Here is a 19,508-nt window from a genome sequence, read left to right as displayed (position 1 = left end):
AAAAACTATTAAAAACACATCAATGACTCCCAGTGTTGCACTAGGTTTCTTCATCCCCGTGAACATTATCAATGTGTTTTTGTTTGAATCAATACAACATACACTGTCCTACTGACATACTGTACACCAATTAACACAGCAATGTATTCATTTTCATCCACAGCTGAATGCAGTCCCCAGAAATTCACTATTTAATTCACTTATTCAGTAGTTTTGAGTATTGAGCTTGAGACTGGCTGCCACAGAGGGTAGGGAAGAAGGACAATATTGAGAGACTGACTAACGCATTGTTAGTTTTGGTCTTTTCATGCAAGCTGTTGCCACTAAAATAAACATAGAATAATGCCTTATACTTTAAAATGGCACATTCTACACCAAACTTTGTCCAAACAATTCTAAGTAGCCAAATTATTCTTTGCGTGAATACAAATGCCCTCACATTCACTTTCACGATTGAATAGAATTAGGTTGCATTGTTGACGTCTTTGTTTTGGATTGTCATTCAGACATTGTAAGCAGTTGACAGGACGGTGATAGGGTTTTAACATATCTCCATTAACCCAGGGGGAGGAGTCGACCTCTTAGCTGCTCCCATCCTTCATTTTCACCTTTAGAGACCTTTCCCCCATTCTGTTACACAACCTGTTCCTTGTTGTATTCAAACTGCATATATTGAAGGGTTTGATTAAGACTGAACGGTATAATTTGTCATCATTTTTGCACCTTTGCACAGTAGCTATTGGGCTACATTTTCTTGTCAGCACTTACTTGCCTCTGGCATATTGAAGGCTGCCTTAGATTAGATAGACAAAAGCACCCATACCCGCACACATTTAAATAATCACACATGGTTTAATGTCCTCTAACAATTCTCTTTCTCTCCACTTGTCTTTTTTCTTCACAGGAGGGGCAAGAAACACAGCATTCTTCTTCGAACACAGCTGTCCGTCAGAGTTCACGCCTGCATTGGTGGGTAATAAACTGTACTTTCATCTCAGCTGTACATTTGTCATTTCCAATTTTATGATGGTCAATTTGTCGTCCTCCGTCTATGTGACCAATGAGATAGGAGCTTTAATCACCTCTATTACCAGTGGATTGTTTTATTGAGGTCCTCGTTTAACTTACACAGTGGCAGTTTTGGGAAATAGCCTAGAATTCTAATTTGAGTCATAATTAACAGCATTTTAACAACACAACAGACCACTGGCACGAAGCAAAGCCTGAACACATTTAATGTTTTTGGAGTTGTTGTGTTCTGTCACTTTGTTTTATTGGGCCTCCTGGTGTCTTTGAGTAATGTGAGGGAACTAGCACAAAGAGCTGAGTGAAAACATATGCAAACAGGCATACACGTGGCATGCTTGCAAACACACGCACACAAACACACACACACACACACACACACACACACACAAACACACACACACGCCTGCACAGACAATGTGCTTATCAGGTTGGGTTTTGATTACACTAAGGATGCTAACTGCCTGAGCTTGTACTAACTACAATGTACTGATTTTGATTTCTTGACATTCTGCTGAGAAGTAACTAATAAATAGGTGTTAATTGTTTCGACACCTTGTTTAATGTGCATATAATGTAAGGGCAATATACAAGCCGCTTAAAAGTTATTTTCCAGTGACTTGTAGGGTTTGTTAGCAAAGAGCACTGTGGCTGTCAGTAGCAGAACGTGGAGAAGCACACATTCCTCCACAAAGACACACAGTGCCTCTTCTACAGTGTAAAAATAACCCAAAGCCTGGAAAAGCTATCATGCTGTAAATTGTCCGATTTTAAATTGGGCTGCATTTCTCTATTGCAGTAGAAGTAAACCAACGTCCCAGACATTTTTCATTTGAATGACGTCACTCTATCTCTGATAGTCATCTATGGTTATGTATTCTATCTGCTGATGTATGTTGTGCAATGGGAAGGTTTGGAGATTGTTCAGTCATCACATAGAGAACAAAGAGACATAACTTTATGAGGCCAAGTAGGCACAGGTTGATCACAAAGAGGATTTCTCTTTGATGTTCTTGACACTATAACTGATACTGGTTTTCAAACTTTACACAATTCCTATTTAGAGAAATGGTATAGTCAGCTAGCCATCTTGGTAATTCCACGATGCTTTAATGCTACGCTGGTTACAGAAAATAAGCCAAACAAATCTGTCACTCATCTGGTGATGGATGAAGCATTCGTTTTTATGTTTATCCTAATTTACTCTGGCTCCCTGTACTTTGAAATGTTACCACTTCACTGCTTGTTTTATTCGTTACTGCGAAACATCACCTCAGTAAGTCCGCATTTAGTTAATGCACAAGTTGCAATGGCAGTGACAACATCAATAATGTCAATAATATGGTTGGGAGATGCTGCCTGATTTCATAATGCTTGGAGCCCTACATTTCCAATCCCATGCTGAACATGGCTGAGCCTTGTCCACACATACTCTGAACTGGCTTCACCTTATTCTCTCCTCCTGCTGCTGCTTGGCTTAGCTTAGTGGATCCTGTGGAGGGGCAGACAGACTTGCTGCTATTCTCTAAGTGGATGATGACCCTCTTTCTCTATAAGTTGACAGCCACCTGTTGCCCTTTCTTTAGCCTCCCTCAGTGACTGCCCGCGTGGCTTGCTGATTTATTTCCTCTAGGCGAGGTGGTCACTGTTACTGTTAACTTGTCCAGACATTTGATCCTAATTTTATCTGACTGGAGGGCTTACCTTGTAGCCCATGAGCGGAGAATTACTGGGTGATTTTCCTGCTCCACACAGGAGATAATTCGTTAGTCTTCCAAAGACAAATGGCATGGTATTCTTTAGGCGGTGCACTTGCTCTGCATTAAGGGATTGAGCGTTTCCATTCTGCCAGCTCATAACGGCCAAAATGTCTTCAAAGATATTGTCCGTATTTATTTATTTATTTTTGCTGGCAGTGGACATACGTTTTGTTCTTTCAATAATGAAGAGATGTGATGAAATGACAACAAGGCTGTTATAATAAATTGCCTTTGGCCAGCACACAATGTACAGAGGCATCAGATTAATTTCAACACAGGGATTTTCCAGAAATCCCTGAGAAATGCTCCTTTTTTTAGTCTGTTTGATCTAATAGCGCCACTCTCGTGTTAGCTTTAGTCCAAAGGGTGATTACTTGTTGCAACATTTCCCGTGCTGTTTGAATGTAATTTGTTTAATGTCACATTTTGACTGTATCCTCACTTAAAGTTGGCAAGTTAGCACACCCACGTTGTCAAGATATTTCCTTTATACCCACTCCATTAACATGAGTGATGAGTTGGTTACAAGCATGTATGTAATCTCTGTCATGTAGCACTACTATGTGGTTTTCCCATTGCATGTATTTGAAGCTTTATTTAAGAAGTACATCACTTTGTTTATGCCATTGGGTTTTTGGGGTTTCTCCAAATCCCATCACAGGCCTGGTTTTCAGTTTGTTTGTATCTGTGTCTGCGTGTGTGTGTGTGTCTGTGTGTGTTTATGTGTCTTGAGCCACATCAAGACCTAATCCAGGCTTCCCTAATCATAGTCATTAGCTTTCACGTATATATGGTTCTGCATGGACCAGCCAGAAATATACCCAAAGAGCTAATGGTTTTATAAGGTGCTGTGCGCTGATCTTCCTCTGGCACAGTGATTTGTTTTCACCGCACAGGGAAGCAAGACGGGCTCTTTGTGTATTAAAAATGCAGATCAGGCACCATACACATGTTTATCTCTGAGTGTAGTCTCATTAGTATCAAGCTCCTTGGGTGTTTGTCTGTATGCATGCTATACACACTACTTGATTGATGCTTCAGTCTTTTCGTGGAAAAAAACCAAAATGACTTTTGATTGGATGTGTTTTTGCCATTTAGAAGACGAGTGGTGGTGACGGTTTCATCGTTGTTTAAATTAGTTTGACCAGCCTGGGATTTAGAAAATAAACTCTGTGGGCTGTATTGTTGTCGGTGGACTAATGTGGTAGTCAGGGCCTGATTCAAGCAGTCCTGTGCTTATTTTAGAGTCGTCTGCAAGTCCAGTACAGTAGGTCCTCTTTTTATATGCATTTTGTTTCTGAGGCTGCCCGAGTTGCCGTGATGTGATGGTATGCATCATTTGAAGACAGGAGAGCCAGAGAGAGACCATAGTGTGGATGTTTAAATGGTGAACAGTTAATAATTGACATATGTCACATATGTTTTTTAAGCGTTTGCAAAATATGGACACCAAACAAACTTTTCTTGAGTTCATTACAGATATCTGGTCAGATGCTGCTCCTCGGGAAATGAATGACATTTATGTAGTGCTAGGCTAACATTTGATGTGGTGAATCCATAAAATTGTCATTCTCCAGACAACCATCTTGAACTCTGTCACAGTCGTACAAATCCTTTTATATGAAGCCAGTTTTATATGAATCACAAAATATTTTTGGGTTTAAGACAAATGTAAAAAATCATACATTTGAATGCTAACACTCGTTGGTATTCCCCTTTAACAGCAGGTTCATCTGTCACCACGTTGATCTCAGCTGAGAAGTGACAGCTGTAAGAAGAGGTGACACATTCTTAGTGGATCATTTGCCTTGTCTTTTACAACCTCTTATAATCCCGGCTCAGCACATGATCCATTGTGACTTGCCTTTCTTTTTTTTGCGCTATCATTTTGTCAAATTGGTAGTTTTGATCTTCAGGTTGACAACTGAAAACTCTTTGGTTGTTAAGATGGAAGATGATGAACAGTAAATACTCCCTCTAAAACCGTGTTGGAGAATGATTTCCTGGCAGTAAATATACTCTGTTATGTGTGGGTCATTCAATGTGTGTGTGTGTGTGTGTGTGCTGTATGCTTGTGTAGTATGTCAACACATTGACTTTAGAGGATAAGATCACCTGCGGGTTATCGTGGTGCTCCCAACCACAGTGTCGGTCTTTTCCACCCATTCTGCCAGATCTGTACAAAGCCATCTGCAGTTTTGTGAATACAAATATAAAATATTCCAGTAGTTAACTTGCCCAGTAAAAAGAAGAAGAGCGTGAAATGCCTGTTATCATTTTAGTTACCCAAGGTTCCAGCTCTCTTCATCAGTTAAAAAGGATTCTGTGAAAATGTGGTAAAAAATATTTATTTGACATTATTATTTGGATATTACCTATCTGTATGAACACACAACGCACCTTCGGATCAGAGAACCTAATACGAATCGTCGGTACTGCGCCGCAGTTTAGAGTCACATTAAAGCAATCAAATGTGTTTTGACTGTAGGATGCCAGGCAAGAGATGACTAATTAAAAAAAATGCATATCACGTGGCACCCATGAGGACACAGAGGAAGATCAAATTACCTCTGTGACTTCCAATAAAGAGACCCCAAAATGGGATCATGGACTACGAGTCACCCCCAGGAGGTCAATGTAAACAACACTGTGCCAAATAAGAGAAATCTGAGGCAGCACACATCTCAGGAAGAGAAGCGTAGTTGGAGTGGGTCTTGTTTTTCAAATCACAGCTGATAGCAAAACTAGATGAGTATTTGATTGTATCACTCACCTCACACTTACCCTCCTCTCCCTTATATACTCTCGGTTTGGCCGTGAACCCAACAACCCCATGCAGAGAGATAACAACGTAGTTTTGGTTAATGCTTCATTCATGGGCAACAGTAAAGGAAAATGTTTCGGCTCATTTTGTCCCTGTGCCCCTCACAACTAAAGTGTTACTTTTTCCATTTCCATTTCCAATGCTTCACGTACTGTACAAGTTTGGAGACTACTACGACTTCTTGTAAGCACACTCATATGTTCACGTTCACATGCACACACACTCATGCAAAGGCATGCACATATTAAGAAGCCATCTGGTTCCAGTTGGAAGGCCCCTCATTGCTGCTCCTCAGCCGTCCAAATAAGAAGAGAGCTGTCTACGTTGTTATCCAAGAGGGGAGTATTTTTTTTTTCCTTGCACTGTTTACAGGATAGAGAGAGAAATGTTAGCATGCAGCCTGATCAGTGGACAGAACTTTATTCCTGTGGATAAAAAGGGAGTGCATATTGATATTGTTTTTTTTTTCATCTCTATTCACTTCTGACAACTCGCCAAAGTCCTCAGAAAAATCCTGTGATTGGTTCAAAATTGGTTTTACATACATTTTACAGCTTATCACAAAATATAGTTTTCCAAAGTGGCACATCCTGACATGTGAGTTGAAACACTAAGAGTGGATGCCATTTGAAGCAGACCCTTGTGGGGTTTACCACTGCTGTGAGACTGGAGCAGTCTTTGTTGAAGTGGACAGGTGAGTAACCTCAGTAGCCACAGACTTTAAACAGAGGAAGGAAGGGCAATTTGGAAGGAATCTGAGTTTGTTTGTATTTAAACCAACATTTGTTTGATGTCTGCAGAGAACTGTTTATTTAGTATTTACACAGGGGTCTATGATGGTTTAGAGCTGAGGCTTGAGGTGCCTCTTCACAGCCGGTGTTTACCCTCTCTGTGTATCCTAATGGAGAGAGGACAGAGAAGAGCACACTAAGAAAACACATAAATAAAATTATTTTCATTTATCTGAAAGATTTGACTCAATATTGAATATATTTAAATGCCATTATGTTTAATATATTTAGGAATGCAACTAACAACTATTTTCTTCAATTTATCTCACAATTGTTTTCATGATTAATTGTTTTGTCTTTAAAATTGTAGTGGGAAAAAAAATCAATAATCAAAACGATTTGACTGTTATGCTCTACTGAATGTGCCTCCATGCTTTATGTCGACTATCATCTATCTCTGAACTTCAAGCAAAGTTTCAGATCGTGCATAATTCATCATCTATGTCATATTTGACTTTGGGGTCTGCGATTATATTATATGGGCAATCGAGTGCCAGTATTGACTAGAAAAAAACCAACTCAACCCTCTGGCCTTCAGCCAAATGTGCCATGGAATTCCATCTCGCTTCCTCTCTCACATGTCATGCAGGCTCCTTTTCTTTTTTTTCAGCTTTTGATGTCAATGTCTTTGTAAGGAAACATCTCTTTCTATCAGGAAAATATGAGAAATACTGAAGAGAACGCTTCATATCGTCTCTATTTGTCGTTACAGTAACTGTCACTCATCCAATGTTCTATGACACAGCGCTGTTATTTCTTCTCACACATTGGATCAAGTAGTGTTGCCACAGCTGGCTAGCTTTGAATCATGTGTAATGGCTGTTTTGCTTTGAAGGAGGATTTATTGGATTTTCTGTCACATTCATGTGCGGGGATCAATTTAGTCTTTGGGCTCAAAAAGTAAAGATTGACATGACACATAGTGTATAAACACTGGACTCTTGTACTCACTCTTAACTGGTGGAGATACTTTTTTTCATGGCAATGTCACGAGTGTGGTAGCGTTCATGCTCTCCTTGCTGTGTCTTTCTCTTATTTCACTAAAGGAAAGACATGGGGACAGTAGTATCCCCGTGTCTTCCACCTCATTCTGCTTTCCCATGCCATGGCCACATATTAGGATGTAGTCAGAGGAGCCTTGCATACTTCATGTTTCTATTTCATCAGCTAAACAGTAGCTGATTCAATTCATGATTTGAGACGGAGCAACAATGTCCTTTTTGAATCTCTCTCTGCCTCCATTCTGTGCTGTAGCTCTGGCTTCCCATGCTTCACATTGTGTTGTGGTGACTGACTGTGGGCCAACAGAAACTTCAGGCAGATCCATCATGAGCCATTGGCGAAGGGAGAAAGTCTGTGGCAATTTGTGTGATGATGTGCTAATGATTTAAGAGCCGTCTCCTCGTGTTTGAGTTCACAACATTGTAGCCAGCCAGAAGGGAGGCATGATAAACAGCTCTGGAACGATTATGGATATTATAGAACATATTGTGATCCATTGTAAATATTAGCTATAGGTCATCAGGTATTTGTTTCTCTTTATCAGCTTCAAACATGTTCAAGGCCAAGTAAAAACTACAGTTGTTATTTTTAGAGCTAGTGTAAGCTCAAGTCTAGGGCAGAAGTGGGTTGAGTAATATGTATATTGTGGCCTTTAATGAAACGTGATAGCCTTTTCACTGTCATTTTATTTATATTCACCTTCTACACACATTGAGGTGAGGGAGGGATTCAGGCATTCTGTCAAAATAAAAAAAACTAGAGCATTCAATGCAGTTAATACTGATGAAACAGCAGCATGAAGTAAAGAAACACATATTTTACAGATATTAAGACGTATCTTGGCAAACACAAAGATCACAATGGAGGATTCTGTCTGTAGCGAAGCAATTAAACCACGTTTTGATGCATTTTAGGCAATCCAATTTACAAAAGTAGGCGTAGTGTTTTCACTTGGCTTTTAATTAAGGGCGCAACTGAAGCTGAAATACTTCCACCTCCATTCCAGACGTTGTTGGGTGATTGGAGAGCCCTTTGAAATAAAGAGCTCAAGCCAGGAGAATCTCTTCTTGCAGCCCACCATGCCTCTGAAGGGGACCACTTAGAGTGGCTGTAGCAGGAGAAGATTGGGCCACCTTTGTTATGTTCTTTGAAGCAGAAGAAAAAAGCCATACAGTAGATAGGGAAAGAAGAGAAGAGGCCTCAATGCCTTGTTTGAATGTCGACTAGGAGCCTACTTAATCGGTTCAGGCATGTCGGGCAGTTGCGATGACTCTATCTGAAACTGAGGTTATCTGAAACTCAATGCAGAACTCTCAGGCAAAGCATATGAACGTGTGAATTTAGGCAGCATTTTTATCACGAATGGCATGGCTGCAGCTGCGGTAGTTTGCAAGTGGAGAACGTTCCCAAATTCAACAAGGAATTGTCAAATTCTGTGGTGAAAAATTCAGAGCTAATTACATTCGAACAAGCAGTTTACCCGATCGTACTCTGTGGTGAGAGTAAAAGAAACATTGTCTGCTTTTGCTTAGTCTGCGTTATAAAGAGGAGTGAAAATCTCTATTGGTATAAACAAAAAGTGATGTGTCCTGAAGTTGGGAGGAAAGCGAGCCATGTTTACATCATTGTTGTGGTAAAAGCTAAATCTCGTCTTTCAGTCAATATGTCAGACATTGTTGTGATCCATTCAGATCTATTCATATGTGTTGTATGGTGGTTTTCTCAGTGGTCACTTAAGGATCATTGAACACACAAAGCACTAAAATGTTTTGCTTATACCTCTTGTTTATAAGATAAAAGCCTGTATATAAGCCTTTAATCTCTGCGTTTGGAAATGGGAAAAATGTTTGAATCTCTCCCAGTGTGTCTGGACCTCAGAATCCAGTGACATCAGTGGCTGTTCTCTCCGCTTGTTCTCTGATGAATGCCTTTTGTATTAGCAAGGTTCAACACAAAGAAAAGAGAGGCAGTAATGTGTTTCATTCAGTTTGTACCATCCGCACACACATACATACTAAAAGCAGGGGGTAGATACAATATACAAACATCTGTTCAATAAAATGGATTACATTATGCTCTTGAATGTTATATAACCTTTTTTTTCCTTTATTATTTTCACAGATGGGGGTGATCAAGTAAACTGAGCTACCTTTAAATATCATGCAATTCAGTGAAATGCCACCACAATCAAAAGCCTCAATCAAGAGCTTTCTGACACAGTGTCAACAAAACATTAGCTTTTACAAAAGTCACATCTCATTGTACAGGTTTTATTCTTTTCACTCTCTAAACTGTAAAAAGAAGAAAAAAAATAGGAAACGGCAAATGAAAAGTAACTTTGCATATGCAACTACATGTTCAAATACCTATATAGTATTTCCAGCCAGGCTCTATGGCCTCTCCTCCAAAGCGATTTGGCCTCAGCAACTAAACTAATTGAAATGGTCTCTAAGAGGAGAGTCACAAGTTGACACTTAGTGACGATGATAAATGAGCAAGAAACAAGATTCAAGGCCACTTCACAAAGTCTAACTATCTAATTTAAAACACACATATATATATATATATATATATATATATATATATATATATATATTATATAACATAACATTTTGAGTCTGGACCAGTGACATAACAAGGAACCTAGGATCAGCGTTCTGTTACCCGTATTCTTGAATCCAGTTCTAATTTGAGAAAACCAAAGTACAGGATCTGATCCAGTTTGTCTGCTAGCAATCATCAAGCATGATGCTGGATGTGTTATGGTATAGACAATCTACATTAGTAACTTTTGATTTTTCTCTCACGAGATGCAGGGAGTGGCAAAGATGGTGAGCAATTGTTTTGGCTACTTCATGTAAAAAAATGCAATCACATGTGTCATCGTGAACCATATATGCTTCTGACTCCCTTCTAACGTTCCACTCCTGCAGCTGAGCGCAGCCTACCGTGGCAGGCAACAGGAGCAGCTGTGTTGGAACAGAGTCATGGAGGAAGACGTGTAGGGTTTCTTCTGTTCATCAGACCACTAGATTCAGAGAAACATCAGCCTGTCATGTGAACACAACATGCTAAAGTCTCTGTAAATACCTGCTTTCTGACAACTGTGGCCTGCTATGCTTTGTCCCTATGGGACCCTGTCGCAGGTGAGAGGTCAGACTTCTTTGCATACCCAAACACATGTACCACATTTTGATCAGACTAGCTAGATTCCAGGGAGACAGACACATGAATGAAAATGCTTATGGCGCTAGGAAAGCTTTCACTCCCAATTCCATAATTTCTCCCAATTGTCAAATTCCAGAGCCCTGACATGAAGTAAGGAACAAAACACAACATACAAACTCATACAGTTCATATGTTTAGTACTCTAAGTGTGCCACAAGCGAGTATGCTACACTTTTTACACAATTTCCTGCTTTGTGGTCATTTTCTTTAATGTTCAGTGCCCATTAAGGAGAATATACAATATAGCGCAGAGTTACAACACAGTATATTGGATTTTCCTCACAGCTGTAAGATACCTTCAGCCAGCCTTTGTACATTATCTTACATTTTTTCCATCCTCCCTGGAACAACATCCACATACCTCATTGTCTTAAGTCCTCACCTGGATGTCTGACCAAAACAAAACATGTACATAGTGTCAAGATATTTTTTCCCCACTTCATACTTATCAGTAGAATTAGACCGTGACCTCAAACTCCCAACAGTCAGCTGTTGCAGGCTACAGGAACTCCTAGACTATGCCTAAAACTATAGCACCCTGCCATGTGCTGCCATCTGACACTTTTGTGTCTCAGCATTTAGAGGAAGTGTTAAAGCCCAACCAGACATGTGCCTCTGCCGAGACTTGTCCTAAAACAGACACTATCATTTCACTTTATTGGAACAAATACAACTGGTGTTTTCTTCAAACTTGGCATAAGAGCATGATCACATATTGCCTTCATGACATTTTATACTTACAGAAACAGAGGAGTGCTCTCATAACTCCTTGCTTTCATAACAAAGTCTAGGATTTTATACATGTATTCCCGATGCTCGTTTATAGAATGAACAGATATCCTATTTCAGCTCTTTTGAGAGACTGTATTACATGAGGGACATGCCACATTGTCCTGGTTTCCTTGACAAGCTACGGTTTGATCTCTTACTTCTGACAGCAGAGAGCCAGGGTCAACTAGGGTTAACCCTGGCTAACCCTCTGGGCCACCTGGAGACCCCCACCGCACAGCTTACCAGGATTATCCCACACCCTCCTACACATGAGTTGCACACATATTAAGGTCATTAGAGGTCATTTCTGTCTCTGTCTCTCTCTCCTTCACACACATACACACTCTGTCTCTGTGTTCTCGGATGCTGATCCTGTAAATGCTATAGGATGAAAGGGCTGGTTTGGCACAGGCCAGTGTGACCTCTATAGCTCCGGCTATGGGGGCTGGCTGCACCCCTTTTTTGTTTGGGTTGACACTTGAGGGAAGCTGTCACCCCTGAGGTCAGCCGGCGGGGGCGGGCTGAGTGACTAAAGGACCACCTCCTGTCAACTTTAAATGATTTATGGAGAAGAGACACAATCCCAGCTCCTGTATCCTCAATGAATACTAAAAGTATGACATCATTCCAGTCCTCTGCCTCCCTCTGTGATGTTTTCTAGGGCATAACTTAAAAAGGCTGTTTAGTTGGCATTAGTAGTCTTGACTTTATACCTTTTGGACATAGTGTAGATAACTGATCTTCTTAGAGATATTATGTTAGGTAATGGTAATGGTATTGTACGACAATGTTAAACTTTCAACAATTTTTTTAATTCTATTTTTCATTGGCACACAGAAGAAAGAGGTTAAGTGGAATTCAGGCTCATGTATTTTGTCCTGTGGAAAGTTCCTGAATAGGAGAAATGATACTTCATTCCCAGTCTGGGACATTTCATATATGTCTGTTGTTTTATGGCTTAATTTTGTATTAATCTGCTGCCCCGTATTTTTTTGCAAAACTACTTTCCCTGTTTCTAAATCGAGAAAGATGGTTTTGGAGGGAGAGAAAAAGACATGGAGGAATGTTCCCCTGCTAAGACGTCATGTGGTGTATGACTGTGCACACCGCCAGGCCGGGCTTTCCAGGCCCTCTCAGAGGGACAAGTCTTTCCTGGAAATCTCAATTTACCTCTGAATAATAGAAAAGGGACAATATGTCACCAGTATGTACGTCTATGTGAAAAATGGAGTTATTGGGGAACAGGAGCAATTAGTAAAGAGTTATACTCAGATGAGGAAATGCACATAAATGCACTTGATTTTCTTTTTGTTTTTGTATTTGATAACATCCTTATTAGTCTTCACCTACGGTGTCATGTTATCAAGCCAGCAAAGCATCCTGTGTCTGGTTCTTTATCCTCTAAGTGCATTTAAAGAACATTATTTATCCTATCTATAGTAAATAACTATAGACCTTGAAGGCATATCACATAGTACAGCGCTATGGATCTTAGCAGATGTCTTGGGCCAGCTCTTTTTTGTCTGTTCCACATCAGGCAGACTGCCTCAGCAGGGCCTCAGCCTGCCCGTGAGTGGAAATCTTTGGCCCATGTTATCTTTGGAAAATGTTGAGTCCACAGAAACCCAGTCAGAGCATGGAGTCCAGTGTCAGCTAGACATACCCGGGATCACTACTGCTAAGGAAAGATGGAGACATTGTGCTGCACCAGAATGATGATGAGTTGAAGAAAACAGTTGAAATTATTTTAGGACTATCTATACGGTTGTAGCAGAGAGAACACTTTTCCCACAGAGTTATTTGACTGCGCCCAACGATCAACAAAGACCGTTGGGCATAATGACACGATGAGTACTCTCTGACACTCAGAGCTACATGGTCCAATGACATGGTCCAAGTTTGTAAGTGGCTTTTTGCTGACAGTCATAAAAAAACTGAGGGAATATGGGACAAAGAGCTCCATATGTGTAGTAGGCTGTAGTGTAACCCAAGTGCTTGTAGTGTGGAGGGCCTCATCCACTTAATGCAGGAATCCACCTCATTCTCCCTGTCTATATCGCTGTGATTTTTCCTTTCATAATGACCCGAGGAGCCAGCGGGAGATTGGATGGCCTCCTATACATTGTGCATGTTGTGGCGGGGCATGACAAATTAGCACCCTGCAGAAATGCTGAATTTCTATGGATGCTTGTCTCATCAAAACAGCATGGCCATTTCCTGACTTGGCAAACAGAAGGCTCTTCTGTAATGGAACATTTATAAGGCTTTCAGGCAGGGACGAGATCAGAACTACTGTTTATCTCATTATTATTACACAATTTCATACTTTCTTACCATATGACTGTGCATCCCGTTTTGAACCAGATGAAAGTACACTGTATAATTAAGTAAACCATAGTACAATGTGTAATACCTTGTCTTCTATATGCAACTCTCAAGTGACAGATCAGTTTCTACCCCAGGCAATACAGACCTGAATGTTGTATTGTTATCTTAACTTATCATGTATCGGTATTATCACATATTGCTTTGCCATACATTTAAGATATTACATAACTTTTTAATATCAAAGCCATATTTGTATGTAGATCTAACTTTCTTTGGCAACAAAATATCAAATAATACATACTGAGACAGTGAAATTATTCCTTCTGCTCTCCATACAGTAATCAGGATAGAAACCGCTGTTTTTAACCGCTACATTTTGATGTAGTTGTAAAATGCTGACAAATTCCAACTACTAATTGACAGAACTCAAAGTGATGCTCAATTACTCAATTCAAACAAAACCTCAAAGATACTCAATTGAGTTAACTGTGTGCTCTGCTAACTTGTAATGTCATAATGTATATCTAATAAAAGCCATTCATACATGCAAATAAATGAGGCTTAATCTATTTGCAACACTGTCCTTTAATGCAGCAGCAAGGTTTCCTCTTTTCCTGGAGGAATTATTTGAAATGCTAGACGTAGGCAATTAAATGTGACTATTATTCTTATCATCACAGAACCGGCGCTCCGTTACTTGATCTGCTTGCGTGACAAAAATATCACATCAGCTGTGCTCATGATACAGTAGATATTCTCAGATAGATAAAAGGTGGTAATGAAAGAGTGACCTGAATATTGACAGAGGGGCTTTGTCATTTGTTATTTGGCTTTTTGGGAAGAGCTGAGCGTCAGCAGGGAGGATTGTGGTTTGGAGGCTTCACCATTTGTCTCGTTTCACATATGTCTAATGCAACGTACTGTATTTTTATCTCATGTGCTTGTGCTTATATTTAGCGTAACCCACGTCTGTTTTAACTTCCCCAGCTGGTGACTCATTAAGAGGGTTTGCAACGGTGCTAATTTATTTTTTGATCTAACCCGCATATATTCTGGGTGTAGACAGGTCTCACTTTCCTCCCACATACATAGCGCATGCCCCAGCTGTATTAGCTCCCTCCAACTGATAGTTTAGTAGCATGCTCTATGTTTAGTGATTTCACCAATAATAGATCATGGAGAGACAAACACATTTATAAGATGTTATACAAATGGTAGAAGGCGTGATGTCATGTTGTAAATGTTTGTTTCCTCCAATCCATTGCTCTACAGTCTAGGTCCTCATCTTGACGCTTAAAGCTGAACTTTTCTGTCCATTTCAGTATGATGTAACTAACGTAGCATGTGTCTCCACTCTTACTTTTGCCAAGGTGTAGCACAAAGTTGCTTACACTGCTATTCATGCCTTAAGTGAGGTAGTGTTTTCTCAGTGCCTGGAATACTGTAGCATAGCACATGCTACAGTATTCCACAACCCATTAAGTTTTGACATGAGGGGAAATCAGGTTGATGTCTTTACAGGATGTCCGAGGAATTTCAGTCATTCTCGGTAAAGCTCAGAAAAAGAGGAGGGCAGAGAAAAGCACATGATGTCTACATATGGTAGCTGTGCCTAACACTAACACATTGCTTTCACCTTTTCCAAGTTTTGTAAGAACCCCTGGTTTTATTTCACTTTTTTGTTCAGGACTCAATGAGGCTTGTGGGCTATTCAATAAGACAGTGGAAGCGTGTATCTCGCTTTTGATTATTTTCTACACTGGTACTACAGTCAGAGAACAACAACAAAAGAACCTACCAGTATCGATTACCTCAGAAGGACTGGAGACATTTTCAGCCTTTATAACATCTTCAACTCTCCAAGTAATGCTGTAATGCAAGTACTGAGCCATGTGGGTGAGGAGATTTGACCGTGAAGGTGTTGGAATTCACCTTGGTGTTCTTGAAACCACTATTGAATTTGTTTAGCTGTGTGAATGGGGGCTTTGCCATCTCTGAACACACTGAACGAACAATGCATCAAAAGGTGCACCTGGTCCTGTGAAAACGATTCATACATCTTGGCATTGCATGGCTACGGATCCACCATGCTGGTCTACATGTAGGTGAAAACGACTTATCACACCTTATTACTTTTTCCAGGATTCTGTGGTGCCAGCGTATATGTCATCACGTGTTAAGTTTGGATACAGGCCTCCAATGACTGATTACCGAATGGCATTACAGCTGTGAATATCATCTTTGAAAATTTGATGGAAACTGCTAATTTGAGACTTTACCTTTAAGCAACTGTCATATTCAAAGTTCATCTATGCTAAGGCCTCTTGGCACATTAAATAATTTGAGATGTTTGCTGACTGGTATTAATTTAATTTTGAACGCACCTCCGAGGTGCTTAAAGGACTCCCATACCGGTAACTTCTTGTTCTTGCTGGCACACACTGGTAATTGGCATACCCTTTGTAGCTACCTTTATAACTGTAATTGAGTTACTTCAAAGGTAACATCCTTTCCATGTTGTGATTCCAGCTTTGTATAGCCTCATTATCATGTCATCCCCTTGACGACCGAAAAAAAACCCAGCAAGTACAAGTGACCATGCCTTCACCGAATGATGCAGTCCACCTCTGGGCCAGCCGGCCACAAATATGTCACCTTAATTTGTATTTGTAGCACTGCAGTGATGAGAAATTCCCCTTCAAAATCAAATCAGTGGTGTCTGAGGTTTTGTTTGTGATGGACAGATGTGAATATGAACAAATGAACAGACGGAAAATAATTCTTCCACCCCTGCATTTCCGTTTAGGGACAAAACGATGCAACAACACAAAAATATGGGTCAGCCGAATCAAATGATGTCCCACGACTCACCGTATTATAAGAGATCTTCATCTTGCTTTCGTCATATGAACTAATACAGCTGTTTGGAAAAGTTGGTGTTGTCAATAAGGGAGACAATGGGACACAGACTAAGACTCCACACCCATCATTGCCACGTAAAAAATCAGATCTCCAAGATCTAAACCCTTAAACACTTAAATCCCTTGAATTTAAACAAACTAAATTTAATTTGTTGTTGGGAGATAACAGTTTGAAAAGCAAACTGCTCTCAAGCAAACACGTCTACAGCTCTTCTGTAGGAAGGAATGCTGTGGTTTCAAGGCTAATTTTGGCAACCAGTACATCCACTAACAATTAAATTCACACTAAAGGGAATTCACATATCCTTTTTCTTAGTTCCCTTGGAGTTTATTGCTGTTTTCCTGGATATTCTTATAAACAGTATAATCTTGTCAAACAAATATGTATCATTATTCTTTAACAATTGTATTCTTATTTTCCCTTTCATTGTCTAATGTTCTGGTGTTTTGTCATGCTGGACATTCACGTCTATATGCGACACGATGGACGAATTGAATAGACTCCCAATTTGGTTCATATAATATTGGCAGGACAGCTTTTTAATTGTCGTGTTAGATTTTTGTGGCTATAGATGGTGATTTCCATCCATGTTATGTACAGACAGACAGAAAATAATCTGAAAGATGGCATTACATTTTGGTTTCGATCCCTGAATACTGGATTTGGCTCATGTTGGGTACCATTGTTTGTCTTATATACATTCGCCAACATTTATGGATAACACAAAACTCCCACTTGTATTCACCACTTGGAAGTTGGCATTGGTAGTATTTACAACATAAATGACAATTAGCAGGTTATGTAATGAGCTGATGGCATCAGCACGGTTAACTTACAGCAAAAAATGTCCCGAGGTCGATCTCCCACCAAGTCTGACCGCTGCCCTTCTGCATGGCCTCACTGTGTGTATGTGGATCTCCTGTGGGAGCAGATACACTCCATGGGTCAGATGGTTAGGAAACTCTGAAGTACTCACAGGTATGAATGTGGGTATAACTCGGTCTGACTGAGAGATGGACTTGCGACCTATGTTTCACTGCTTCTCACCCAGTGCATTCTGGGATTGGCTCCAGCCCACTTTGAACAAGATAAACAGATACTAAAAGAAATGGATAGATAAGAGTTTGTTTTAAGACTCTACTGTGCTCTACTGTGTGAGCATAGTGTGGTAAATACAATACATCTGCATTATAACTCCTAGCAACTATGAATTCAATAAAACAGGTTTTGAGATATCGCACAGTATCAGTAAACAGGGGAGAAGGACGCAGGTAAATGAAGAGTTTACGGTCCAGGGGTCAGACAATCACCTGTACCAACTCTCAGCTTGGCAGTTTGGATAAACAGTGGAGGACTCAGCCTGACCTCACTGTCAAACACACTGACATGGATCACCTCAAACTCCAGTGAGCACTTCCAGCCCACTCTGTGGCCACCACCCCACCTGCTCCTCATTCCCTCGCACGTTTACAAAGTTACAGCTTTTCTGTCTTTTTTTTCTGGTACTTACTGCACATGTATGCATTCATATTTATGTTACATAGATAAGAAAAAGGAGCAAACACGCAACAGTTAAAACAAAAATATTACCATGGATCTACTAATTACAGTTGAGGCTTCAGTTGGCTGGTGTGAGAGTGGGCCACAGTGGCCCTGTGAACCAGGCCTGCAGCTGTCACACACACATGCCCAGTCAGCCCAGAGACAAATGGGCCCGGACATGGAAGACATTAGAACCAGATAAAAACAACATGCTAAGTACAGACTCGCTCTCCCACAATGCAAACACAAAGTATTCCCTCTGCTGCATTTATGCACATTTTGACATGGACAGCAGGGGAGACAGTTTTCTTTATATCTAAGTTAACGCTTGTTTCAGGGAAAGTCTTACGATGCAGAGACATGTGTGGCTTCAAGTAGCTGTGTTAACATTAGGATGAAAGGGTAAACAAAACAAATCATTCAGATCAAGGTTTAACCATATAGATACAGTATAGTAGGTTATGTAAAGCACACACAATCTTCCTGATGATTTCTTTCAGACTACATGGAAAGAGAGGGTTCATGCAAGGCTGTTGTCCAGAATGAGTCTCTCAAATTCAAACCCACCAGTCTGAGGAATGCTCCTGACACTTCTCCAGTTTCAGATCAGATTTAAAGTATATGACCTTTGTAAATACAGCTATTTTTGACACCTGAATTGTTTCTAAATAAGAGGTTGACATGATGTTGCAATGTATTGGCGTACACAGAGCACATTGGGCCCGTATTAGATTAGATTTTTCTGGTCCATGCTGTGCACCAATAAAAAATGTAGGACTGCAGAACCACAATTCTGTATTCTGGATTAGACATTTGGTCAATCCTTTAAAGCAGTGGTTCTCAAATGGGGGTATGTGTACCCCTGGGGGTACGTGATAGTACGTGAGATTTTTAAAAAATACATTTAGTTATTTTATAAATATTCACTAAGGTATATATATGCTAAGCTTATTTGTATACCAGATGCTGATAGGTTGTTAATTGTCAATATATTGATGACAAATTTAGTTCATAGTTCAAAGTTTGAAGATCATTTTGACCTTTCTTTATTCACAAATCATATGTATTGTATTTGATAGTGTGTTTCGCCATCTATGCAAATAATAAGTCATAATTCAAAGATGAAGCTTAGCTTTTTTGCCATTGGACTACATTTGGTAATATATTTCAGATTTAATACAACTATCTGATAACAGCACAGTAGAGCACTAGTTTTGACTTATATAAGGTCTTGAGAAGATAATTAGTTCTTAATAATTCAATGTTTATTATTCATAGTTTTAATTGCTCTAAATATCTTAATATACACAAATC

General features: G+C 39.9%; 1 protein-coding gene across 1 annotated transcript in view; it reads left to right on the top strand.

The window, feature by feature from the left end:
• The window catches only part of fhod3b (formin homology 2 domain containing 3b), a 74,569-nt gene that overhangs the window by 11,974 nt on the left and 43,087 nt on the right, over nucleotides 1-19,508 (top strand). Inside the window, exon 3 of the mRNA XM_034553527.1 lies at nucleotides 905-969. Coding sequence (XP_034409418.1) covers nucleotides 905-969 — 65 coding nt within the window. The remainder of the gene's footprint in view (nucleotides 1-904; nucleotides 970-19,508) is intronic.

This window comes from Cyclopterus lumpus, chromosome 16 (genome assembly GCF_009769545.1).
Source record: "Cyclopterus lumpus isolate fCycLum1 chromosome 16, fCycLum1.pri, whole genome shotgun sequence".
Lineage (NCBI taxonomy): Eukaryota > Metazoa > Chordata > Actinopteri > Perciformes > Cyclopteridae > Cyclopterus > Cyclopterus lumpus.
Note: the sequence above shows the minus strand (reverse complement) of the source record. Positions and strands in the feature narration are given on the sequence as shown.